At 39.0% G+C, this 24,727-nt stretch overlaps 1 protein-coding gene across 6 annotated transcripts in view; it reads left to right on the top strand.

Moving 5' to 3' along the window:
• Positions 1-22,509, top strand: part of ARHGAP21 (Rho GTPase activating protein 21) — a 111,868-nt gene extending 89,359 nt beyond the window's left edge. For 5 of the 6 annotated variants that reach the window (XM_064407871.1, XM_064407864.1, XM_064407891.1 and 2 more), the window contains 17 exons: positions 7,611-7,769; positions 7,925-8,027; positions 8,116-8,152; positions 8,667-8,792; positions 9,535-9,819; positions 10,904-10,968; positions 11,050-11,198; positions 12,704-12,846; positions 12,931-13,086; positions 13,194-13,272; positions 13,722-13,795; positions 13,881-13,970; positions 15,851-15,976; positions 16,169-16,210; positions 16,538-16,643; positions 18,391-18,422; positions 19,933-22,509. In XM_064407871.1, coding sequence (XP_064263941.1) covers positions 7,611-7,769; positions 7,925-8,027; positions 8,116-8,152; positions 8,667-8,792; positions 9,535-9,819; positions 10,904-10,968; positions 11,050-11,198; positions 12,704-12,846; positions 12,931-13,086; positions 13,194-13,272; positions 13,722-13,795; positions 13,881-13,970; positions 15,851-15,976; positions 16,169-16,210; positions 16,538-16,643; positions 18,391-18,422; positions 19,933-21,663 — 3,503 coding nt within the window. In that variant the 3' untranslated portion in view covers positions 21,664-22,509. The remainder of the gene's footprint in view (positions 1-7,610; positions 7,770-7,924; positions 8,028-8,115; positions 8,153-8,666; positions 8,793-9,534; positions 9,820-10,903; positions 10,969-11,049; positions 11,199-12,703; positions 12,847-12,930; positions 13,087-13,193; positions 13,273-13,721; positions 13,796-13,880; positions 13,971-15,850; positions 15,977-16,168; positions 16,211-16,537; positions 16,644-18,390; positions 18,423-19,932) is intronic. The other variant, XM_064407901.1, reaches the window with a different exon arrangement.
• The last annotated feature ends 2,218 nt before the right edge of the window (positions 22,510-24,727 follow it).

A 24,727-nucleotide genomic window follows, 5' to 3' on the forward strand; every position in this document is an offset into this window, starting at 1 on the left:
GTTTGTTATCCAAAGAACAGTTTTTAATAAAATCATCACGGTATTCTGAAGTATAGCGGCCAAAGTGCAAAATTACAAATTAGTTTTTTAAATACCCTTTAAATGCTTCTGTAACTCAAAAATATTTTTAATTAAAACTTAAAGTTGGGAGCAATCATTCATGACATCTAGAAGAGTTTTAATTGAGGAGAAGCATCAGATTTGTTTGATAGTAATATTTTCAAAGCATAAATCATCCTCAGTATATCATTATAACTTCAAATAATAATTGCAGGTAAGGGAATGCTGTCGGGGTTCTTGGCAACAAAAATATACCGAGAATTGTACTTTTTGGTGTGATGGGGTAATATGGCAAGCAGGAACCTTTAGAATTGCTTTGTGTAGAAAGACAGTTAAACTTCTGTTTGACACTGAAACAATAGACCTTCATAGATACAGTTTTTACAACAGTCTGACATGAAGAATAACTTTGGGAAGCCTTTTCTGTTTGTGTGAAACATAGTCAGTATAACAAACATATTATTTACTTGAGTGCATTAGCAGAGGACTAGATGTGATGATTCAGGAAGGTTTTCCAGTCGTGTCTTTCTGGGGCTTAGAGCCATGAATGTGCTCAGCATGCAGACCTGTTTCCATTCTATTCCGTTGGCCACATGAGGATAATTATGTAAAGTAGATATATGAAGAAGCTCTTTGTAAAGACAATTAGTGCTGGAAGTACTTAAAAACTAGCAAAAAAAATTTAAAGATTCTTTTTTGAAAAAATGAGGTAGCAGGTCATGAGGAATCCAGGCAATAGAGGTGCCTTTTTTCCAGATCAGGTATTTTAGTTTTGGAAGTCAATACATAAGGGAGTTTTTACCCTTGCAGGCTGAATTATAAGATGCAGCAGTTTGTACTGCAGGATTTGAAACAAGAAGTCACTGCTATGGGGCATTTATTAGTTCTTTGTGCTATCTTATATGATGTCAGGGTTAATTCCATAGTGTTTACTTTAGATTCAATGATTTGTTTTTGTTTATTGGTTGTTTCTGGCCTTCTTACTACTGGTGAAATTGTAGACATGGTATGTTTGTTTGATTGTCTTCCTGACAGGCTTTTAAGAAAAATAGCCAGCATTAGTGTGTCTGTGTTTACCTTACTGGCAGCTTCTTCTGGGGTTTCTTTGAGGCAGATTTCTTTTTTTTTTACTTCCTTGCCTGTGTCTGTGGATGAGGATCTTTTTCCTAACCTCTGTTTTCTTATCCATGCTCTCTCCTTTCTTTCTGCATTCTTCTTGCTGGTACTGCTTCCCTTCAGTCTCTGTCCCCTGCTGTGCTGTCCCTTGCTCTACTTGTGCCTCAGCTGCCTTTTCTTTACCCCTTTTGTCCCACCTGCTGCTGAGTTTAAGGAAGGACATTGGTGCACATGTCTGTACTTTAAAGGAAGTTCTGCCTGTAGCTGGGGCCAATCTAACCTGGAGGCACAGAAGGTGTATTAGACATAGGGCAAGATTTTAAAGCTTTTATCTACTGTATTTAGGAAGAGTACTTCAGAGTAAGGTATTGTTGATGCATCATGAAAATGCAGAGCCTGTTGTGGTATCATGTATTGTGGAGTACGTGGACAGGCCAAGGATGTGGAGTGCAAAAGGTTCTTGACAAAGGGCTGAAATGCAGTAAGGCAGTGCCTCTAAAGCCAGTCCTGCAGGGTCGCTGGCACATCCTGTCAGTCCTTCCATAAAGAGCAGATTAGGGTTTTTTTAATTCTACTAATGAGTGCTTGATAGTTTGTTCCTTCTTTTGTTACATAAGCAAATTAATTTGACATGCAAGATTTATTTTTAAATTGCATCCCAAAGCCATAGCCTGTTGTTGTAGTGAACTATTGAAGAAATAGAGAGGCAGTTATGAGAATACTTACTGTAGTGGCTGTCAGGTAGATGCCATTTGAGTCTAGAGGGAACCTTGACATCTGTGGCTCAGTTGAATGAAAATGATGTTTTTAATGACTCTTGTAGCCCTTTGCTTTGCAGACAGCAGCATGAGCTACCTCTGGCTTTCTGTGGAAGGATGGGCCTTTTGCAATCGATCACTGTTACATTTACACAAGATCTGAGTAACCAAAACTGCATTCAATATTACAGGAGTATCTATAAGCAAATACCTAATCCAAGAATTTGGAATAGTTGTCAGCCAGTAATATTAAAATACAGTTATCTCCTTCAACACATGCATTTTGAGAAATTGTATGTTGGGCAATTTTTTTGTTTCTGGGGGTGCATGCTGTCTCAGCATTCTTCATGGGAAATGTAAAGCTGTTTTAAAGTGTGTATTACTACACAGCTGTTACATTTTTATGACCTGAATCTTTAAATCAGGTAAATAGTCTTTGATAAAATACATACTTGTTGAATTAAGCTTTGTGGCCACATATTCATATTGTTTGTTTAAATTGAGATGCACAGTTAGTATTTTAAATAGTGATGTGGTCTGCAAAACATTTGCTAAATGACACAATTCCTTCTTAAGACCTTTTGAGGTGTTGAAATATTGCTTGCAAGACTGCCATGCCTGAAGGGGAATAAATGTGAAGAATGACTTCAGCATTGGGAAGCTAGATTTTTTCCAATAATTTTTTATTACCAGTGAAAAAAAGCTTTGGCAAACTGAATCTCTGTGGATTGGAGGAGGAATCACCTTTCTCTGTTAATAATCCCTATTAAAGCATCCCTGCTGGTGGCTGTACTGAGTCTGTCTGTGAATTTGTTTCCCATGTGTGTATGATTCAGTTAATTAAACAGCTTCCTTAAATACCTCTCTCCCTTGCTTTCCCACCACCACAAAAAAAAAAAAGGAAACCACAAACCAGCCAAAGCTCAACAACAAACACAAGCAAACCCCACAATCACTACTAGCTTGGATAAAGAGGGCATTCTTAAGACAGCTCCAGTGCAGCTCAGCCCATACCTGTCTGTGCAACCCAGTGAAATGCATCTGAAGGCAGTGCCTAAGTGTCCATGTTCTGCCTGAAGGCTGGATACAAGTGGTGTTCTTCAGGGCCATCTTGTTTAATGTTCATGACCTTGAGAGGAGATAGGATATGCTTCTTAAATTTGACAACACTAGACTTAGACTCTCCTGGTCTGTATCAATAAGAAAGAACACATCCCAGAATATTGAGCAAAATCTCCCCCTCTATTTGGCACTTGTTGGGTAAGAGCCCTCACCATCATGGTCTGAATTCAGCATTAACACTACCTTGTGGGGAATGTGAGCCTAAGAGACCTTCTGAGGCTTGCCTCCACCTGAATAATTCTGTGATTCATTTAAATTACATTTGAGGTTCTCAAAATGTGCCCCCTTTTGTGTTCCTTTCAAACCTTAATGTTTAAGGGACTGTTCAGGAGATGGGATAAACAAACACATGAAATGCTATATTAATCATGGTAAAATTGTGTTGTAGCAACTTAATAGGTTATAAAACGGATCTGTGAGTTTTTTTCTGTGATTTTGTGTCATTTTCCTTGAATATCTGATAAATTGGTTGATACTTGTTCCTTTGCTCATTCACATAGTGGGGTTAGTATGTCCTGTTCATCATGCTTTGCCCATTAAATTCTCAGTTTTGAAATCTCTGGTTCTGCCTCTGAGCCCATTCTGTATACATCTCTGTCTGTATTAGGTTTTTTCACCTCACCTACATTGTGTGCAGATGCTCTCTATCTCTGTAGGTCCCCAATCTCCAGCTGCATGGCGATACAAGTGTACTTTGATACACAGATTTCTCTGTGCCTTAGCTGGAGGATCAGTCAGTTGTGGCTGGAGCTGTGTTGTATTACAAGTTTTCAGTGTCTTATCCCCATAAATAATTTTGCGTTGAAGGGCTCTTCCTGAAAATCATTAGTTGCAACTGTTGGCCAGTTGCAGTCTCATGCAAACAGAAGTGACAAGTGGCATCCCCCCTTGGCCAGAGATGCTCTGTCACTGTGCTGGCTTGGTTTTGAAGGCCAGTCTCTTGTGTCACTTCATACCTAATAATGCAAAACAGATTGTGGTTGAAAAGTGTAATATAATGTAGTCCTGGAATAACAGAATCATACGGACCCATCAGGATTGTTGAGTCTAACTCCTGGCCTTGAGCAAGACACCCCAAGAATCACACCATGAGCCCAAGGGCATTGTCCAAACCCTTCCTGGACTCAATCAGGCTTTGTGCTATGACTACTTCCCTGGGGAGCTGTTCCAGTGCCCAAGAACCTCTGGGTGAAGAACCTTTTCCAGATATCCCATCTAAACCTCTTCTGACTCAGCTTTGTGCTCTTTCCTTGAGTCCTGTTGCTGGTCACAAGAGTGAAGAGAGATCAGTGCCTGTCCCTGTTCTCCTTGTGGGGATGTTGAAGGTCACCATGAGGTCTCCCCTCAGCCTCCCTTTCTCCAGGCTCAACAGACCAAAGGACCTCAGACAGCTCCCCTCCAGACCCTTTACCATCCTTGTGGCCCTCCTTTGGGTGCTCTCCAACAGTTTAATCTCTTTCTTACACTGTGGCACCCAGAACTGCCCCCAGCACTTGAGGTGAGACCACTTCAGTGCAGAGCAGGACAATCCCCTCCCTTGCACAGTTGGCAGTGCTGTGCCAGATGCTCCCTAGGACAGGGTTGGCCCTCCTGGCTGCCAGGGCACTGCTGGCCCATGTTCAGCTTGCCATGGACCAGGACCCCCAGGTCCCTTTCCATGGTGCTGCTCTCCAGCCTCTCATTGCCCAGTCTCTACTCACAACCAGGGTTGCCCCATCCGAGGTGCAGAATCTGGCACTTGCCCTTGTTGAACTTCATATGGTTACTCAGCCTTCTAACTTGTCAGTGGCCTCTCTGCCCTTGACAGGAGTTGACAATTTAATATTGCTAGCAAACTTACTTGGTATTGCTTTGAGTCCTGTATCTGGGTGATTAAAATAAAGATGTGGATGAGAACTGGGCCGAGGATGGATCCTTGTGGAACCCCAGTAGTGGCAGGTCACCAGTCTGAGGTCACCCCATTCACTGTAACCCTTTGTGCCCATGATCCAGTTGGTCACCCATTGGGTAACAGGGTTGTCCAGCTGTGAGCTGGATGCTTTCTTCAGAAGGACACTGTGAGAGACAGTATCAAAAACTTTGCTGAAGTCCAGAAGTCTTACATCTGCTGGTTTCCTAGATCAGAGGGGTAACCCTTTCGTAGAAGGAAATCAGAGTTGACAAGCAGGACTTTCCTTCGTGAAACCGTGCTGGTTCTGACCAATGGACTGCATTGTCCTCCAGGTGTTGTGTTGCAGTACTTCCCAGAATACTCTTTTCCATGGAGTCTTTGACCTTTTTGTTGCACATATTTAGAGAGATGCCAGTAATTTGAGGTAGGAAAATGAAAGAGAACTATTTTGTGTGGTTTCTCTTCTGGCTTGTTTGTTCTGTGCACTTCACTGCATTTTGGACGCAGTCATTTCATTGGTGGGTGAGCTGAACACATCCGTTCACGTGCTGTGCAAGGAGTTTGGGGGTGCGAATATGTCAGTCAAGGAAACTGAAAGGGTTGACAAATATTGCAAGCACTTGAAAGAAAGACCAAAATACAAGGAATGTATGTACTTGTTTGGGTTGTTTCTTCCTAGACAGCAGCAGTACTAGACAGGCGTTTGCTAGTACATTAAATTAATAGGCAGAAACTCCTGTGGTGTGTGTTGTGATTTACTCCATCATCACTTTATATTACATAAAAGCTTGCTATTAGCTGACCTTCAGCCTCTTCAGGGGCTGAATAGTTATGCCTCTCCTATACCAATGTCATTTACAGTTCCTCTAAAGTTTGCATATTTCTAAAACAACTTTAATTTTGATTCATCTGGGAATTAGATCCACTGTGATGTAATAATGATTTGAATAATTATTGTTGCATTCAGGGACTTACAGACTGTTCTTCCTCATCTGAATTCTTGGATTTAAGTGTTGTGGGAAATGCTGTAGTGTTGCCAGACATGTTTGTGTTCACAGCTCGCACAGATCTATTCCAAGTGCTAGTGTTTTTATAACTTTCGGGAATAGAGACTATGGCATTTGAGATATGTCTGTTAACATAATTATCTTTAACCTGAGCCCTTCCAGTCTGCGTGGTATAACTCAATCAACTGTGCAGTGAGTGATTATATTCTCTAGTCAATGTTCGTTTCAGGGAAGCTCAGCAGATTAAAAAAAAATAGAAAATTGAGCTGTTGTAGGTTTGAAATTGATGTATAGCTGAGCTTTTTCCTGTGTCCTAGTTGCTGTTGTGAAGTCATCTGTAAATGCTTCTAATTTATCACTTTGGATGCAAATAAAACAAAAAGTTTTTAATTGTAGTGTCAGGGTTTAGTGTGAATGCTGTAGCTTTTCTTTTTTATTAATGTTTCTAGTTTGCAGCTGGGATTTTTGGGATATACTTTAACTTCAAAAGTTACTATATTTTTCACCGCAGACAATTTAGAGGCATGTTACTGCTAAACTGCCCTGTACTTTGTTTATTGCCTTGTTCTAAATGTACATTGCCAAATTTTGATGGTACAAGTGCTGCCTTAACAGAACTGTTAGTGACTGTTGGAACAGCACAATGCAGCACACGCAGTTGTGTTCGCACAAAGCAAAGAATAAACCTCTGTCTGTGAGTGTTCATTGGTTTCAATAGGCTTTTCAGTAGCTCTGCATATTACAATTCTTAGCACCTAGAGTACATTCATATTCATTAAGGCAGTACAGTTCAGCCCCTGCTCGTGACTTGATTTTTTTTTTCTTTTCCATCCCCTCTTCTACCAGAGTGTGAAATAGAATGATTTTTTTAGTGCTGGTAATGTACTCTAGAAGATGTTATGGCTCTTTTCTCAAAATTATGGCAAATTCATCTTTTGGCTTCCTCCATCTTCTAAGACACATGTTAAATACCAGAATATTTAAAGCTTTTTGGAATCTTTCATGATGACCCTTGTGGCTATTGAGACTGAGAGGTGCTGGGCATGTATGGCATGCAGTCGTTTCTATGAACAATTAGTGGAAGAACTGATTGGTATGTAGTAGTCCAGTCTTTTGGGTCTGAATACTTGCTGCTTTATTTGAATGTATGGAGGATGGGGGGATTGGTTCTTTGAATGCTAGTTGGCTGTTTAAAATGCTTTTTTGTTTGCTTGTAACTTGGCTGTTTTATTTGAACATTCTTTAAACCAAATGGCTTTTGATAGTCTGCCCCTGTTTTATTGTAGATATCTTTTGAGTTCAAACTTACTGATACAATAAGTGTAGGTTTTGCTTATGCATATAAACAAAAATTCTCTACTTGCAAATAATATTGAGAGACTATTTCCTGTTTCCTTTGCACACAGCAAAATCAATGATTTCTTTGCCTTTATTGCTAATCTATAATTATCATCCCTATGAAATGAAACAAGCTTCTCTTAATGAAAAAAAGAGTACCTTTGACAGTGTGAATTAATTGGACCCTTTTGTTTGTTAGAATGACTTCATGTTTAAGATATCTGATATTCCAGTAATGAAAAGTTCAGACAGCTATTTGATTTGAGCATTTGATTTAATGCATTTAATATGTTAATATATGGCATATTACCTTTGTAGATGAACCGACTAGTCCTAGTATTGACCATGATATTGCACACATTCCTGCTTCTGCTGTTATTTCTGCATCTGCTTCTCAAGCACCAGCTATAACAGCTGTTCCTCCCAGTCCTACATCTCCAATCCCTTTAATTCGGCGGCAACTTTCACATGATCATGGTGAGCGTTGATTTCATTCTTTTTCTCTTGCAACTTTTTTCCTTTCACACTCTGGAGATCAGGAGTGAAAATTGTAAACTCTTTATTGCTTGAAATAAATCGCAAAAATGTAATTCAGGTTCCTGCATTCCTCAAAAATTTCTATTTCTTTGTAGAATCCATCAGGCCTAGTGTCCTGGATAGCCAGCCTGCCACAAAAACTGAGAGATCAAAGTCATATGATGAAGGACTGGACGACTACAGAGAAGAGGGAAAATCGTGAGTTCATGGAAAAATTAGTTAATTTGGACATCTGCTTTTTTAACTGTCTAAAATCTCATTTTAACATTTGTTTTTCTTTCAACAGATCCATTAAGCATGTGTCTAGTTTAAAGGGGATTAAGGTAGGTAAATATATATATATATATATATATATATATATATAGCAACTCCTAAACATTACCCATGTTACTGCTGTGACAAATGGTTTGAATTATACAGGTCTGTTTTATGAAGTGATGTGCTAAACAGACAGGAAGTTTTTTGGAATTGCTACTGATCAAATTGCTGATGTATGCATCATATAAGTAAACATGGTCTCTGTTTCCCTGGACCCATCACATGGTCCTTTTTTTCATTTTTCTCAGTTTCTGTAAACAAAGCATATTAAATATGGTGACCTTTTCTGAAAACTCACTAATGAGAGTCTAAGATTCATGAAGTTTCTCAAAGTACTCTTGGCATGTGCAAGACATATGTAAGTTTATACACTATTGTGTGTAAACTTTAGAAATTGTGTTTTTCTGGGGCCATATTCCTGGGGACATTTTTAAAGTGAGAAATATCTTGAACATAGGAACTGTAGGCAAATGTCTATAGAATTACACTGTGGGATTCTTTCTGTGGTGTTTGCTCTAGGTCCCAGACAGCCAGAAATCTTCAGAAGACTCTGGTTCCCGAAAAGATTCTTCTTCAGAGGTGTTTGGTGATGCCTCCAAAGAAGGATGGCTCCATTTTCGACAGCTTTTTACAGACAAAGGAAAGGTACCTGTCATGTTTGGGTTTTTAACCTAGAACAAATGCTAAGCTGGTGACAAACTAAGATAAGGAACTTCAAGCCTTCCTGTTTAGGTTTTTTAATTTTTTGGAGGGGATAATATCATCATTAAGAATGTAAAAATTTTAGATCTGTTAGAAATTTACTTCAGTCAATTCCTCAGCTTTGTCTACAGACTGCTTTCCAGACTGTTTTAAGTTTACATTTCAAAGCATCTGTTGAAGTAAACTAATTTCTAATGAATTTCTAATTAAATAATAAGAATCAGTCCCTTGGTAGGTGTAGTTGCATTTTTTAATTCTTTCCTAATAATGAAAAAAGTTGTAATTTTTGTGAATGTTGCGGGGTTGAGTTCAAATTAACCTGCTGCACAAATACAGACTAATGCTTAAGGAAAACTGGGTGTCTGGAATTGCCATGGTGTGAAGATGCCATTCTGACTTGGAGAATGCCATGGGCATGAGTTCACTAAATACCAGGCCAGAAATTGTCTCATTCTGTTTCTTACCTGCTGTCACATGTGAACTCACACTCAGTGCGTGGTCTGGGAGGGCAGGTTGTGGAGCACTTCAGTCCTCTAATGGAGAGCAATTAGTGAATCCTACTTGAAGTCCTTCTGCCAGCCAGGTGGACAGCTTTTCTTTGTGAAACTTTGGGAGGTAGTTTTGCAGTCCAGAAAGGGGCACTGTGACAAGTAAGCCATCTGACACCTTGGTTGCTGTTTTTCAGCGAGTTGGTGGGAGCATTCGGCCATGGAAGCAACTGTATGTTGTTCTTCGAGGTCATTCACTTTATTTGTACAAGGATAAAAAGGAGCAAGTGACCCTCTCTGAGGAAGAACAACCTATAAGCATCAATGCTTGCTTGATAGACATCTCATACTGTGAAACCAAGAGGAAAAATGTGTTCAGACTCACCACATCAGACCGCGAGTATCTGTTCCAAGCTGAGGACAGAGATAATATGTTAGCATGGATTAAAGCAATACAAGACAACAGCAACTTAAATGACGAGGTGATTGTATAATATTTAAAGCAGAAGTTGTAGTTTTTACATTTTAATTAAAAATGTATTGTGTTTTCTTGTAATTAATACTTGAACAGAAGAATTAACTTTTAATTCACCAGTTGACCAAAATGTGAACAGGAACATAAAAGCAAATGAGGTGAAAGGAAGGGTAACTGAGTAAATTAATAGAGTTTTAAAAAGTTGATGTAATCATAATCAGAAAATAGGTGTTTGAAATAAATTAGTTAATGTCGTTGCTAATTTGACTAAAGATAAACTTTATAGCAAACTGATCTGCCAAAAATACCTAAGCTTTTTTAAAAGATAATTGCAGGATTAGGACCAATGTGGTCCCTGTTCAGACTTGCATTGCAGGTGTGTGCAGTAGTACAGCGTGAAGTTTCCCAGTAGTTAAAAAATGAAACTTTGAAGAAGCCTGTTTCTCTGATTAAAAGCTGATATTTCTATGAATTAAGTGAATGCTCATTGCCAAAGGCAAATATCTGCTATTGTACATAAGGTACCAATATCTGTCCCGATATTGTCCATTGTGTTTTCATTGCAGTGATGAGCAACAGAGGAGTATTTTTATGTCTGTGGTCATGCACATCTACTCAGATTCAAAATAATTATCCAAAGTATTACACAGATAGCAGATTTTAATTAATGTCTTTTTCAGCTGTATTTGTAGTAGCAATTAGTTTTCTAAGTACTATGTGCACACAGGATTGGATTTTTTTGAGTAGTAATATCTGTTTACTTGCATTTTTTCTGTATAAACTTACTTTCAATTTAAGAGGTATTAATTATATCATACTGCTTTGAAAACAAAAACCTGTAAATAGCAGTACTTGATTTGTAATTACTCACTTATATTTTCCTTGTGTTTTTTCAGTGTTTTGTCTTTACTGTTCTCAGGAACTGCCTCTTAGGATGTTTGGTTTGGTTGAGGGTTTGGGTTCTTTTAAAGTGGACTGAATTTTTGAATTCTATTCTTCTTTGCTTACCAAAAGAGTTAATCATATTCTGAAAGGACATTTTTTTTTGCTATTTTATAAGATTATAAAGTATTTCTCAATTTATTTTATAGGATACTGGTGTTACTAGTAGAGACCTAATTAGTCGAAGAATTAAAGAGTACAGTACAATGATGAGGTGGGTGAATTATATGTTGCCAGTGGTTTTTGTAGAGTTCTTATTTAAATTCTTTCAACTGAAGCAGTCTCTCTTGTTCAGTTCTTCAAGCAGCAAAACAGAGCCATCTCCCAAAACACCTCGCCAGAGTCTGAGTATCAGACAGACTCTGCTTGGAACTAAAGCAGAACAGAGGACTCAGAGTCCACATTCTCCTAAGGATGAGACAGAAAGGAAGCTTCTCACTAAAGGTCTGTATGTTTTGTGTATTTCTTTAGTTCCCTTCTGCCCCAGTGGAAGGCCATCCAGGTGCCCGTCTCAGGTCTTTTTTATACAGATGCAAACTAAGTATTAGCCCAGGGTTTTTAAGCTGCAGCTTTCGTCACTCATTTCTAGGAACTATTTAATCTCAGATCCTGAAACTTTTATTTTAGTCCCCTCTCAAGAGGTTTTTGTGGGTTTTTTTCCCTTCAGCTCCATGTGGGGCTAACAGTAGTAAACAGAGGTGTTAGGCTTCTTGAGAGCAAAATGTTGCTGAGCTTTGGAAATAATTTTGTGTGTAATTCAAACTTCTGTCTCCAGTTGACTTGGCAGTGATAAGGTAAATTTTTCCACTAAAGTGCTTCTAAAGTATAGAAGAGATTTTTTTTTTGTCTTAATTTTTAAAACACAGGAGTCAACTTGTATTATTTTTGCCAGAACAAAATTAATGTCTTCCTAGCTCTATGACTTCTAAAAAAGTCTGATGAGCTGGCACTGCAAACTTGAATCAGTATCTGAGCTCCATCAAATAATGTCACAATCTACTCTTTTTTTATTCTCTTTTTCTTTTTACTTTTTTTTTTTCACATAGTGTGTAGACATATAGTACTTCACATCAGACTGTTGTTTAAAAAATGTTGCGCACAAATTCAGGCAACTGGATAAGCAACCACTTTTGATCAACTACTTTGGAGTGATTCAGTCTTGAATTTAAGCTATCAGTGAATTTTGTTGCCAAAAAACGTCCCTTTGCTTCTGCAGTGCTACACATGTTACTAAATTGCACATGTTGGGTACATCTCAAATCTACTGAAAGAATATCTCCAGAAATAAGAAATAATTACTTAGTGTGTTGGATGACTTGCAGTGCAAGATAAATGGGAATTGCAATTTATTACAAGAATTCTATAGGAGAGGTAAACAGAGAAACTGAACTTTTAATCTGATTTTTGGGTAGAGAATATTTTAAATGAGTAATGTTTGGAATTACTTAGGAGTGACTAAAACCTGATGATTTCTGAAAGAATGAGTAAGTCTGCACAAGTGTGAGCATGGCTCTAGATTCTGATGGGTATTTCGTGCAGCAGTGTGATTTCATGGAGACTTAGTGTTGTGCTATTAAATGTAGATTTCAATTTTTTTTAAATTTTAGTAGTTTATATAAATATCAAGTTTAAGTTTAGTAGTTTATCTACTTTTAGTCTTGGAATGGTGAAATGCCACAGTAGCGTCCAGCTCCTTGCTTTTCTAAGTTTGGGGTGTGATTGTGTTCAGATTTATCTTTTGAACCACAGAAGAGTAACAGAAGTTGTGTTTAAGGCAGACTAATGAGTTGCTGCATAAAGCCAGGCTGGTAAAAGCTGAAAACGCAGCAGGTGTCACTTGCTGTTTGCAAATCTGTTACCTGTATTTACAGTCAGTTTTGTGGCATAAATGTTCTTATTTTTCTTCTTTATTTTCTTTTTTTTTTTTCCACTGTCCTAACAACAAAAAGATGAGACAAGCCCACCAAAAGACAAAGGGACATGGAGAAAAGGCATTCCAAGCATTATGAGGAAGACATTTGAAAAGAAGCCCTCTGCTGTTGGAACATTTGGTGTTAGACTAGATGACTGCCCTCCAGCTCATACCAACAAAGTATGGAAGCAGAGTTGTTCTTTAATTGGAAATTTAAAATACTTTTTAAATCACTTACTTATCCGTACAACTCTTTTTTTTCAGTATATTCCACTGATTGTTGATATATGCTGCAAACTGGTTGAAGAAAGAGGTCTTGAGTACACAGGTATTTACAGAGTGCCTGGAAATAATGCTGCCATCTCAAGTATGCAAGAAGAGCTCAACAAAGGAATGACTGACATTGATGTCCATGATGATGTAAGTCTTTAAGCACACCATTTTCGTATTAAAATTTCCAAAACTTTTGGTTGTGTTGTGATCATAGAAGTATAAAGCATGTCTGACCTTTTCTTTTGAACACATAGAAATGGCGTGACCTGAATGTGATCAGCAGTTTGCTGAAATCCTTCTTCAGAAAGCTCCCAGAACCCCTCTTCACCAATGGTAGGTTGTTTTCATTACAGTTTTGTCTTTAGGAATTGCAGTTGAACAGTTGTCTTACAACATTCAGATGATTTGAGAGAAAATTTAGGGAAATCATCCCCACTCTGCATTAAACGTCTTTCCTAAAGAGTAGGGAGTCATAGTGATCATCCTAGGAATGAGAGGTGTAAATATAATTTCTGTGATGTGAAGGGATTATGAATATGCAACTAAAAGAGTAAAACTTTCAATTCCACTATTGCAGTATTCAGTGAAAGCTGTTGGGTTTTTTTCCCTACTGTCATACAAAACATACACTTACAATGTAATGGGCTAATTTTTGACTTCCAGAGGTCATTCTTTTATGTATGTTACTAGTGTTCAAGGGGGAGTGGGGCTGGCAGATGGGGGTTTATATGCATATATCTATGGAGCTAAAAACTTGTATATAATTTCTGCTTTTTTAACAGACAAATACGCAGATTTTATAGATGCCAATAGAAAAGAAGATCCTGTTGAGCGTCTGAAAACACTGAAGAGACTGGTAAACTAAAATCTGTTGTGTTGTAGGTGCACTACAAAATCAGCATTAAATGTTCAATGTTCTGAATAGTGATTGTTTGTTTCAGATTCATGATTTACCTGAACACCATTATGAGACTCTCAAGTTTCTTTCTGCACATCTGAAGACAGTAGCAGAGAACTCAGAAAAGAACAAGGTATTAGAAAGTGTCATATAATGTATTTTGGTTTGTCTCATTAAGTCTTATTTTTGTGCAGGATCATTTCTAATTAAGGTGATAATTTATCGTTGTAGATGGAAATTAGCGAGTGTTGCTATGTGAATAAAAATTTTTGGAATAGGCTAAGTACTCCTGTAGAATATGCACATGTTTGGTATGAATTAAGTTTACTGAGGTGGGTAGTCAGTCTTTTTAACTCCTTGCATCCTAAATTTGTCCCAAGTCTGTAAATTTCCTGTAGTCCAATCTAGACACCTGTAAGACTGTGCCTGGGCAGGGCACAGATGAATAATCCTGCTGACAGAGGTAGCTCACAGCAGCTTTCTTTGAAGCCTGGCTTCTGGATGCTTGAGAGATTTTTAAGACTAGGGCTTGGTATAGTCACTTGAGTGATTACCCTATAGATGCTATTTGGCTGGTTTTAAGAAGGAAAATTCCTAATATAAATGGTGGTAGTTCATCACTACTGGATCTTTTTCCACCACTAAGTATAGGTTTTTGTAATTTCCATAGGGTGGAAACAGGTGGTTTGTGTTAAGTGCTCCTGTGCATGCTGTAGTCCTTCAGTAAATGGTAATCAGTGTCCCCTTTGTCAGCTCTCAGGAAGGGGTAGCTGAGTGCAGAGCTGTCCATAATGTGTGCTTATGGATGTTTACTTCAGGGCAGGTAACGTGGTGGCTTGGCTACCAATGTGCAGGGTACAGGAAAAAATTTGATACAATTGATGGCATGTAGAAAAGCCTGTGGCCAAATCATTTAAATAATTTTAAATAATTTAAAAGATTTGTTGAAGTGAATGTGGTAGGTTCTGCAAATAATACCTTCCAGTTAAATATGAAAGAAAAGTTATTTGTGTGTTCATTAAAAAAATCAACAGATAATAAATTTTAGTGAAATTACAGACAGTATTATAAGGAAGTTAGAGTAAATGTCAAAAAGTGCAGTGCCTAAAGAAAGCTTCTCCCTCATTTTACGGTTTTGGTGGACTGTATAAATGTTGTTAAATACTGCTAATATTGTTGAATGTATAAGGATAGATGAACGAGGTGTTGTTACAATTGTGAGACTTGTCAAAAAACACAGTTCAAGAGAGCATTAGGGGTTTGTGTCATGTTTGCACCTTAATTCTGGTAAGCACAAAGTCTTTGCCTCCTGTATATTACCAGTCTATTCTAGATCAGAATAATATAAAGAAGTAAGCAAAAATGGAAGGTAAGTTCTGCTGCTGTTTCTTGAAATTATTTGTCACAGATATAACATTAGTCATATATTAATTCACTTCTAAAGTAGTGACCTGATCACACAATGCTGAGCCTGTCTCACAAATAGATGTCTTGGGTCCATGATGTTTGTTCTGCCACCTCCTCTGAAGTTGGTGCAAACTGAATGAGGTCTTTGTCAGTAGATATAATACAGTATTTGACTACCAGCTTAATTTTGTGTGTGTGTCATATAAATGTTTTCAGGAAAAAAAACAGGGAGCTATCAATGCCTTTTTACAAAACAAAAAATTCTGAAAACATCAATGTTTCTTTAAGGAAAGAAGAAGAGATCCCCCTGAAAGCTGGGTTCTTGAGTTTTCTTTGCTTGTGGAGCCATTTGGTTGCAGTAGGTTAAGGAAGGCTGGAATTCTGAATTGCAAGAAATTTTGGTATATTTATTGCACCTGCATATAGGAGAGTTTTGGTGTAGTGTAGCATCCTACCTGAGTCAGTAATGCATTTTTTAAAAACTATTTTGTGTCCTTATTTTAAATGGTTCTCATATATTTTAATAGTGTTATATTAATGTACTTAGCCCATATTACTGTATTTTCTCATAATAAATGTGTGATGTGCAAATATTTCATTTCTTAGATGGAACCAAGAAACCTGGCAATAGTATTTGGTCCAACACTTGTGAGGACATCTGATGATAACATGACACACATGGTTACCCACATGCCAGACCAATATAAAATTGTAGAAACACTCATCCAAAAAGTAAGTGGATGCATTTCATTATTGAAAAAATAAGATTGTGCACAGATCAACCAGCTTTTTTCTCATTGGGCCAGTTTGGGTCTGGTATTTATCCATCAAACTCTCACTTTCAGTAAAATCTATGTTTGATTGTGCCATGTTTGGGTTTTGAATTTCTTGTGGGGTTTTCACCTTTTTTATTTTAACTTTTAGCATGACTGGTTTTTCACAGAAGATGATGCTGAAGAACCTCTTGTAAGTATTATGGCATAAATACTTGTGTTCTAACTGCCTTAGTTTAGAATCTGCTTCTGCTGCCTCTAGAACGCCTGTATATTTTTTACTATGTCACTGTATGGTTTGCTCTTCAGAAGCACCTTTTTAGCTTTCCAGTCCTTGTAGTAATGAATTCTATTTCTTTTTTAAAAAGCAAGCCATGCATTTGTTTTAAAAGCATAAAGGAAAATAGGACACGCTTTCCTCGTGTTCTTCAGGTGAATAATGCAGTTTTCTAAATGCTGTTGAATCGTAATGAACTATTTGTGAAACGATGATGAAGAGATCTTTGTTTATTAACTGTAGACAGCAGTTCAGGAGGAAAACACTGTAGAATCACAGCCAGTGCCAAACATAGATCATTTACTCACCAACATTGGAAGAACGGGAGTATCTCCTGGAGACGTATCAGGTAACTCTTGCCTGGACAGTGTTAATCCATAGGCTCGAATAACCTACTCTGTTAACTCAGTGTAACTCTCTCTTCCTATTTTCTTTTACTAATAAAATGTTTTCCTCTTTTCCAAAAGATCATTTAACATTTCTTAAATACTTGAATTGTTGATAATCATGCATGACACGATTTCGAAGACTTTTTTTGTCTAACAGGAATTTAATCATGAAAAGATGAGGCTTGCACATAGTATTTTATTTATTCACAGTATCCATGCAATCATCATCGTGAGGTCAAGCAGATACGCTGCTATAAAGTGGTTTGTTGTGATGGCAGAAAGACTGATCTTCAGTGGTGTACTAATACTGCTCCTTCCCAATATTAGGAATGCAAAAAATTGAGTTATATTTTCTTGTCAAGTGATGGACACTTTAGTATGTTGCACTATGTTTATACTAAAGCTGGTTTCCTTTTGTTTATAAATGCCATCCTCTTTTGTGGCTAAGGATAAGCATTACAGGCTCTTTTTTGGTGACTTTTTCCCTTCCTCCCTTCACTCTACTATTGCACTAACCCAGCATGTTGTATCCCACGAATGTTATCCCTTGGTCTCTAGCTTTTGTTTCAGTTTTCAAAGGGTTGTTCAGCACTTACTGAAACAGTCACTTTGTACTGATGTTGTAACAGGCGAAGTGGGAGGAGTCTATCACACGGTGATGTCATTAGTGGATTCTGTGATGTCACTGATGGACAGCTGGAACTGTAGGAAGAAGGAGGACTGTTGCCCACACTGTAGCTGCCTTGTCTGCAGAAACCCCCGTTTCTTGTAAATGGAAAAATCCCAAGTTGATCTGTGCTGTAAATTTTCTTTTAAGAGTATTTTAAACAGATCAATGCTACTTTTTAAAAGTTTTTCTGCTGTTTCTTGTTATCTCTGAAGCAGACCCTGAGGAGAAATAGCATGGTATGATCTACCAGTCTTTCTAGTCATAAAGCATTAGCCATGTGTCAAAAAGGGGTGTGGCAGGGGGCTCAGCTCTTTCTTCCCAGGGAGAAAGTCCCGAGTTCATGTTTTTTAGTCATTGTGCTAGCCCCTTCCTACCCCCTTTGTAATTGTATAATCTTGGGTTTTGCGAGACAGTGAAACTATGGTGTCCATTTTTCATTTCATAAAAGCGCTTGTTGTGGGAAAGTCCAAAACTGGTAGCTGCTGACATCTAGACAATTTAAAAATAAAATTTTACCTGTATGTAGTAAGAGGTGGAGAGAGATGTATAATTGGGGATTTACACAGAAAATATTACTTAATTCCTTTAAAATCTCACAAAAAGAGTATGACTACAAGATTTGTACCTAGGGAGCCAACTGTACAAAGACACCCAATTTTGCTTTGTGTGTCCTGAATCTCAGGAGAGTACACAGTGCCATCCTGAAAAGGTCTCTCAGCTGCGGTTTTGCAGGGGCTGTATACTTAAAGCATTGAATAAACATTAGTATTTCTGTTTTTTATTTTGAAGAACAGGGCTCCTTTGCCATTCCTATCATTGAGCTGGTTCTGCCTACAATTCACAGCATCCTTTCATGGCGGTGGCTTTCTGTGGTGCAGCTTGCATCTTTGTGAGCTCTGACTATTCACTCTGTTCTGGTTTTAATTTGCTTCACATCTTGTTCTGTGCTTGTCTTTTTCATAAGTCCAGCATTGTCTGTAGCAACAATTAAAAAGTTGCCCAAAACTGAGCAGTATTTTTTTTTAATTTTTCCACAGATTCAGCTACTAGTGACTCAGCAAAATCTAAGGTAAATAATTTTCTGATATATAGTTACAAGCTTCTGAAATATGTTAGATGCTTCTTTTATTAAATTGCTGATATGCAGGTGTACTATAGAGCTTATGTAGAATTTCTTGAGTAAGTGGTAGTACTGTTTTCTCATAACCTATTTTTGAAGTATTACAATGGAAAAAGACTTGTGTGCTGCATCTACCAAAGCAGTCAGCTGCACACAGCAACAGCTTTGTTCCAGGCTCTCACAATTGTGGGCACTTACCTCCTTTTTGCATCTCATGTAGTAGAGGTAAATGTATACATAGTGTGTTCCCTGTTGTTGGCATAGTACTAACTCACAGAGAGTATTTATGTTTCTCTATTTCACTGAGAAAAGTATACTTAGAATTCAGCCTGATCTTCTGGAGGTAATACTCCTCCTCTAGGAAGAAGGCAAAGGCTGTGGTTAGAGGTTGCTCTGCAGAATCTCCCTCAGAAGTGTTGCTGGGCTTGGGAGGAATGCCTCATGAAGCAGGGGAACAACACTGGAATGGGGGCGTTTGTTGAGTCCTCAGTTCAGTGAAACCTCATTAGACACATGTGGTTTGTCCCTCGTGTAGCCACACCTTTGTCTCCTGGGCTTTGTTCAGTAGTTCTGACACTGGGTGTCTGTAGCACAGGCTGACAGGGCAGCTCACAGCTGACCCCAGTGAGGCTGTGGCACAGCTCTGTGCTGGCCTGCATTCCAGGTGTGGCACTGATGGCCCCCTGGAGCTGGGAACAGGACTCGGAGCATCCTCCTGGTTCACTGTGGGGATGCCAACACAGCTGCTCTGTGAGGATGTCTGGTGGCTCAGCTGTTTCCTCAAAACAGCCCAATTTCCAGGAGACCACATCGCACTGCCTGTAGCAGTGAGGCTCTAAGTAGGAAAGGTGCTTAGCTTTGAAGGGGCCAGGTGGTGATGTTAGAGTATTGAAAATAGTTTTTAATTAATACAATGGAATAATTTGGCTTGTACTTTTATTGTTTCTGTGCCATTTAAAAAGTAAATTCCTCTAAAATAAGGAAGTTTATTTTTAATTTTCTGCACTTAAACTAGTTATGAGTAACATTCATTTTATTGGCAGTAATTAATTGATACCATTTACAAACTCAGTCTGAAAGGTGAAAGATTAACTAAAAAATTGAGCAGTTAGCCTTTTTGAATAGGTAAGACCTTGAAAGGAGGAATTATGAAGCATCTGTGAAGCAGTTGCAAGTCTTGAGAAGGTTTTCTTACTGTAGTGGGGCCTGCTTTATTAGTCAATCAAAAAATAAATGGTAGTGTACACAAATCAGTCTTGGCTAAGTGGAAGGGACTCAGATAAAAAGTGGAATGCTCAGGAAGGAAATTGTCTTCTTGGGCAATGTCATTTCACCTACAGAAAGAGCATGTAAATATTTCCTGAATGAAGATGCACTTTCTACTGTGATGCTCAGGATGTGTTTTTAAACTGTTTCAGGCTTTTTAACTTTAATTATGCCCTCTCCCTTTTTTTAACAGGGTTCTTGGGGTTCTGGAAAAGATCAGTATAGCAAGGAACTGCTTGTGTCCTCCATTTTTGCAGCAGCTAGTCGCAAGCGGAAAAAAACTAAAGAGAAACCACAACCAAGTAGCTCAGAGGATGAGTTGGATAATGTGTTTTTCAAGAAGGAGCTTGCAGAACAATCTCGTGGTGACACAGCAAAAGAGAACACAGCTAAAGGGGAATATGAAAGAGAGAGAGAGATAGGGAGAAAACAGAGGATGTTTGTCCTGAAGGAAAAAGAGAACAGCAGTAAAAAAGATGTGAATGTTGTAAAGGATGAAAAGAAGTCATTAAAGAAAGAAAATATCCTGACAGAGGAACCTTCACTGCCTTACGATGAAAAATGTACAAAATCAAATACCAACTGTCTGCAAACCATGCAGAAGAATAGCCCAAAAATGCCTATTTCACAATCTTCTTCCCAGGTTGAGGAGACAGTGTCTGACTCTGGCACTATGCTAAGCACTTCCTCCCAGGCTTCCCAGCACAGATACTCATGCAAAAAAGTAGCCAGCCCTGAAATTAAACACAATGAGTTTTTAGCAGCTGATGTCAGCTCCATCACCTCAGATTACTCAACTACTTCATCTACCATGTATCTGACTGGTTTAGATGCCAGCATGCTGAGCCCTGAGGTGCAGTCAGTGACAGAAAGCAAGGGGGAAGATGCAGATGATGAAAGAAGTGAGTTGATCAGCGAAGGGCGTCCCATGGAGACGGACAGTGAAAGTGACTTCCCTGTCTTTGCCACCAGCGCTGCTGCCGAAAGGCTGTCCAAAGGGAAAGGGCCAGAAGTGGTAAAGACCAGTCGGAGGAACTCTGAAGAAAGTGAAGTAAGTTGTACTGAGGGAAGTTCCACGCCAAAGTTAGAGAGTCGCAGACTTTTTAGCTCACACAAACTTATAGAATGTGACACACTCTCCAGGAGAAAGTCTGCACGGCACAAAACGGACAGTGAGGGGTCGGGGGATGCGAAGAGTGAGAAGGACTTGCCTACTGTGACCAAAATGTTTGACATCATGAAAAAAGGAAGATCTACAAGCAGTTTAGCTTCATCAGCCAAAAGCGAGGCTGACAAACAAGAACCTACGTGGAGACTTAAGATTACAGACAGGTTAAAGCTGCGACTCAAATCATCTGCTGATGATATGTTTGGAGTTGGGAATCAAAAAGCTAACTCTGCAGAGACTGCAAAGAGAAAGAATATCAGGCGAAGGCACACACTTGGAGGGCAGAGGGATTTTGCTGAAATAAGTGTCCTGAATGCTTGGAAAGCTCAAGAACCAAGTCAAAATAGAGAGAGAGAATCTGAGCTTTCAGCTGTGACTCGGTTGAAGCCAAAATGTCCAGCCCAGGACCTCTCCATCTCGGACTGGCTTGCACGAGAGCGTTTACGCACTAGCACAACTGACCTTAATACGGGTGAAACTGGAAAGCCCAGACTTGAGAACACTAACCTAGCAGAGGTATCAAAGGGAGAGCTGCCCTCATCTGCAGAGATGCAGGCGGATGAAGGCAGCTCTTCCAGCAGCTTGACTTCAATTAACAGAACACCACCTTCGGGACCATTTCAGCCACCAGACCAGGTAAATGGTGAAAATTATCAGAACATGAACAAAAACAACTTCAGCCCAGCAGTTGATGCCCATCCTCATAAACTGTCTGGGACCCAAGTGGTTAGATCTCGATTTTACCAGTATCTTTGAAATGGGGAGATATGTCCACTGCAGCAATTCATTAACTTACCCTCACACTTCCCAGTAACTCTGCGTGTGTGTGTGTGTGTGCGTGTGTGTGTGTACATATATAAATATTTTTTTCCTGTACTGTTGTTGTTATGCAGCCTTCATTTGGGCTGGTTTCATCAATGTGCTCTGTGGAACGTCTTCACAGTGCATTACCACAGCCAGAAGAACACTAAAGTTAAAGTATATATATATATTTTAAGAAAAAGTATATTTGATGGCTGCATACAAATGTTGAACAAAGCATCTGATGCAACATGCTGTGTAGTGTATACATGGTTTTCTGACTGAGAGTTGGCCTGGCATTAGTATGCAGGAAAATTGTTCTTTTGGTTTAGTCACTAACAAGTGCCTCATTATAAATTCATTTGGTTTGTTAGGGTGCCATATTGCTAAATTAGAGAAACTTATTACAAACAAATAAATGCATTTTACTGTTAATGAATTTCATTACATTTTACAAATGTTAACACAGGTGGCTACAGAGCTTCCATTCCTTAGGCATTCCAGTAAATATTGGAGTTTTATATTTCCAGTTTTAATACAGATTTTGAGTTTTATGTGACTTGAATTTCTAATCTTTCTGTAAAATAAGTAACTTAACTGTACATATTACATGTGTATCTTTTCTTCAGATACCAGATTTGATATAAATGTTGTAACATAGGCGTGTAGATAGTGGATACTGGATGGAACTGGTTTCTTTTATTGAGAATATAATTCTGCATGAAGACCTAATGAATCCAAACCTGTATCATGCCTGTGTGCATACCCACTTAAACACTGGAAATAAAATTGTTTTGGTGACTCTTTTTGTGATTCGAATTCTTTCTGATGAACGGGTCTGAAATGTCACGTGTGTAAGTTGCAGTCAGCAACTGCACTTGGGATCACCAGACCTGCAGTTCCTCCTGGATGAAGGACACCTCTCATCAATCTTTTGTTTGTGGGGCCACACTGTGCAGGTGAGATGCAGTTGGTTAAATGTTTTCATCTTTATACATAATTTGATTCTAAGGTACACAGCAAGTGGGTTTATGTTTAATGTGCAGGTTTTGTAAAGTCAGAATGAACATCAGTATCTGCCAATCAGGACAATACTGTAGTTTGGGTGTTAGATTTTTTTATAATTTTAACTAAAAAAACGTGTTTCTACTGTAAAAACTATCTGTGTGTGAACTCTATCAGTTATATATATTTTTTTATTGTATGTTCTTCCACACCTAGTTGAAAACAAAGCAGCTGTTTGTTACTTTGGGTGTCCCTGTGTCTTACACTATTCCTTGCTTGGCAGAGGATTAAACCTCCATCAGTGTGTCCAGTTACTGCGAGGAGAAGGAATTGTGGTCCTGGGATGTGTTGGCTGATGTGCTTTTAGGCAGACCTCATTTCTTTCCCGAGGGACTGTTACAGTCCTGTGCTTTGATCTGCTGTGCTTCCGATCCTTCTGAGAAACCACAGAAATTGGCTGCAAAGAAAAGTCCCAGATACAACAGCTGACCTCTGTGAAAGTTCTCACCACATAACTGGGTGCATCTAATTCCAGATCCCATAAAAATGAGCTGTGTTCTTGTGGTGTCCATGCAAACTAAAATGTCTTTTCTCTCAGAGCAGATGGGAGGTGGGTGCATTAGCAGTGTTTGGGTGTGCAGTGCCAGGAGGAACGGGTGTGTTTTGTGAAGGGCAGAGGAACTGATGGTTTTGGTTTCAGTTGTAACAGTGAAGTGTACTTGAACATCTCACTGGGCTTTCAGAACACAGTGCTGTGACACTTCTAATGCTGTTCACCCATTGTCTTTCACTGGAGCTGTGTTTTGTCCCATCATCAGTCTCAGGAGCTCATCAGGGTGTGCTGAGCACCCACAGGAAGTCACAGAGGTCACTCAGTGAAGGAGTGTGCTTAGGGAGGGGCACAGGGGAGCCTGGGGGTCTGCACCTTCCTCTGCTTTGACAGCCGTTTTGATGGGTTAATTTCCATTTTGTTGTGTTTATAGATAACTGATAATTTTACTCCTGAACCCAGACACGTGGCTGTCAACTTTCTTCTTTGAGAATGTAGAACAGTAATTGTATTAAATGAAGAAGAACACAAGATCATCTGAAAAATTAGAAACTTAAAAAACAAACATGCAAAACATGACTTGTATTGGCTGACAGTGCTGCAGGCACAAATTTATTTAACCTCATCATTTCACGGTATTCTCTGCTGCTGCACTGGTGGCATGGAACATGTAGGGGAAACCCGTGACATGGGGGGAGAGATGCAGGGAGCATCTACCAGGGGTGTCAGGGAGAGCAGGTTACTGAGCTCCCCCTGAAGAAAGTAGTGAGTGACTGCATATCTGAGTCTAGAAAAACTTTTTTCTGCCTCTTGAAGACTGCCAAGATTCGGATCACCTTAAATTTCAGCCAGTGTGGCAGCTGACACAGTAGAAGTCTTTAGGAGTCATTGCTATGCCCTGATCTCAACAGCAGCTACCTCAGACCTTTATCTGTAGTGCCTTCTTTACTGTATTGGGGATTTTTTTTTTTTTTGAAGAGAAGGGTGACAGTGATTGACTCAAGAAGGGAAGTGCACAGATACAAGAGACTGTCCTGAGGTGGGTACTGTCAGTGTTCCTCTGGAAGCTGGATTCAGTGGGATGGGGAGCTCCCCAGGCTTGCAGAGCAGGTGAGGTGGGCAGGCATCACTGAGCCCCAGCTCAGCCATGTGTAGCCAGGGCAGATTGCTCTGGCTGGGTTTTAAATATTTCCACAGCTGAAAGCTGCACAGCTTCCCTGGGCAAGCTGTGCCAGCATTTGGTCATGGAGCAAAAAGGGATGGTTTTTTTATGTTTAAACAGAATTTCTAAACATTGCTATTTGACCATTTTTTGTTTCTGTATTTCATTAGAAGGATTCAGACAGGGTTGGAAAGTACTTCTGGTCTGAGGACTGTTTGCAGCTGTGAAGCTGCAAGTTGTTAGGGACAGGATAAGCTGAGATCTGATGGAGAAATAATAAAATGTGTTGGTAGTGTTTGGAT

The sequence above is a fragment of the Passer domesticus genome, chromosome 1 (assembly GCF_036417665.1).
Source record: "Passer domesticus isolate bPasDom1 chromosome 1, bPasDom1.hap1, whole genome shotgun sequence".
In the NCBI taxonomy this organism is placed as follows: Eukaryota; Metazoa; Chordata; class Aves; order Passeriformes; family Passeridae; genus Passer; species Passer domesticus.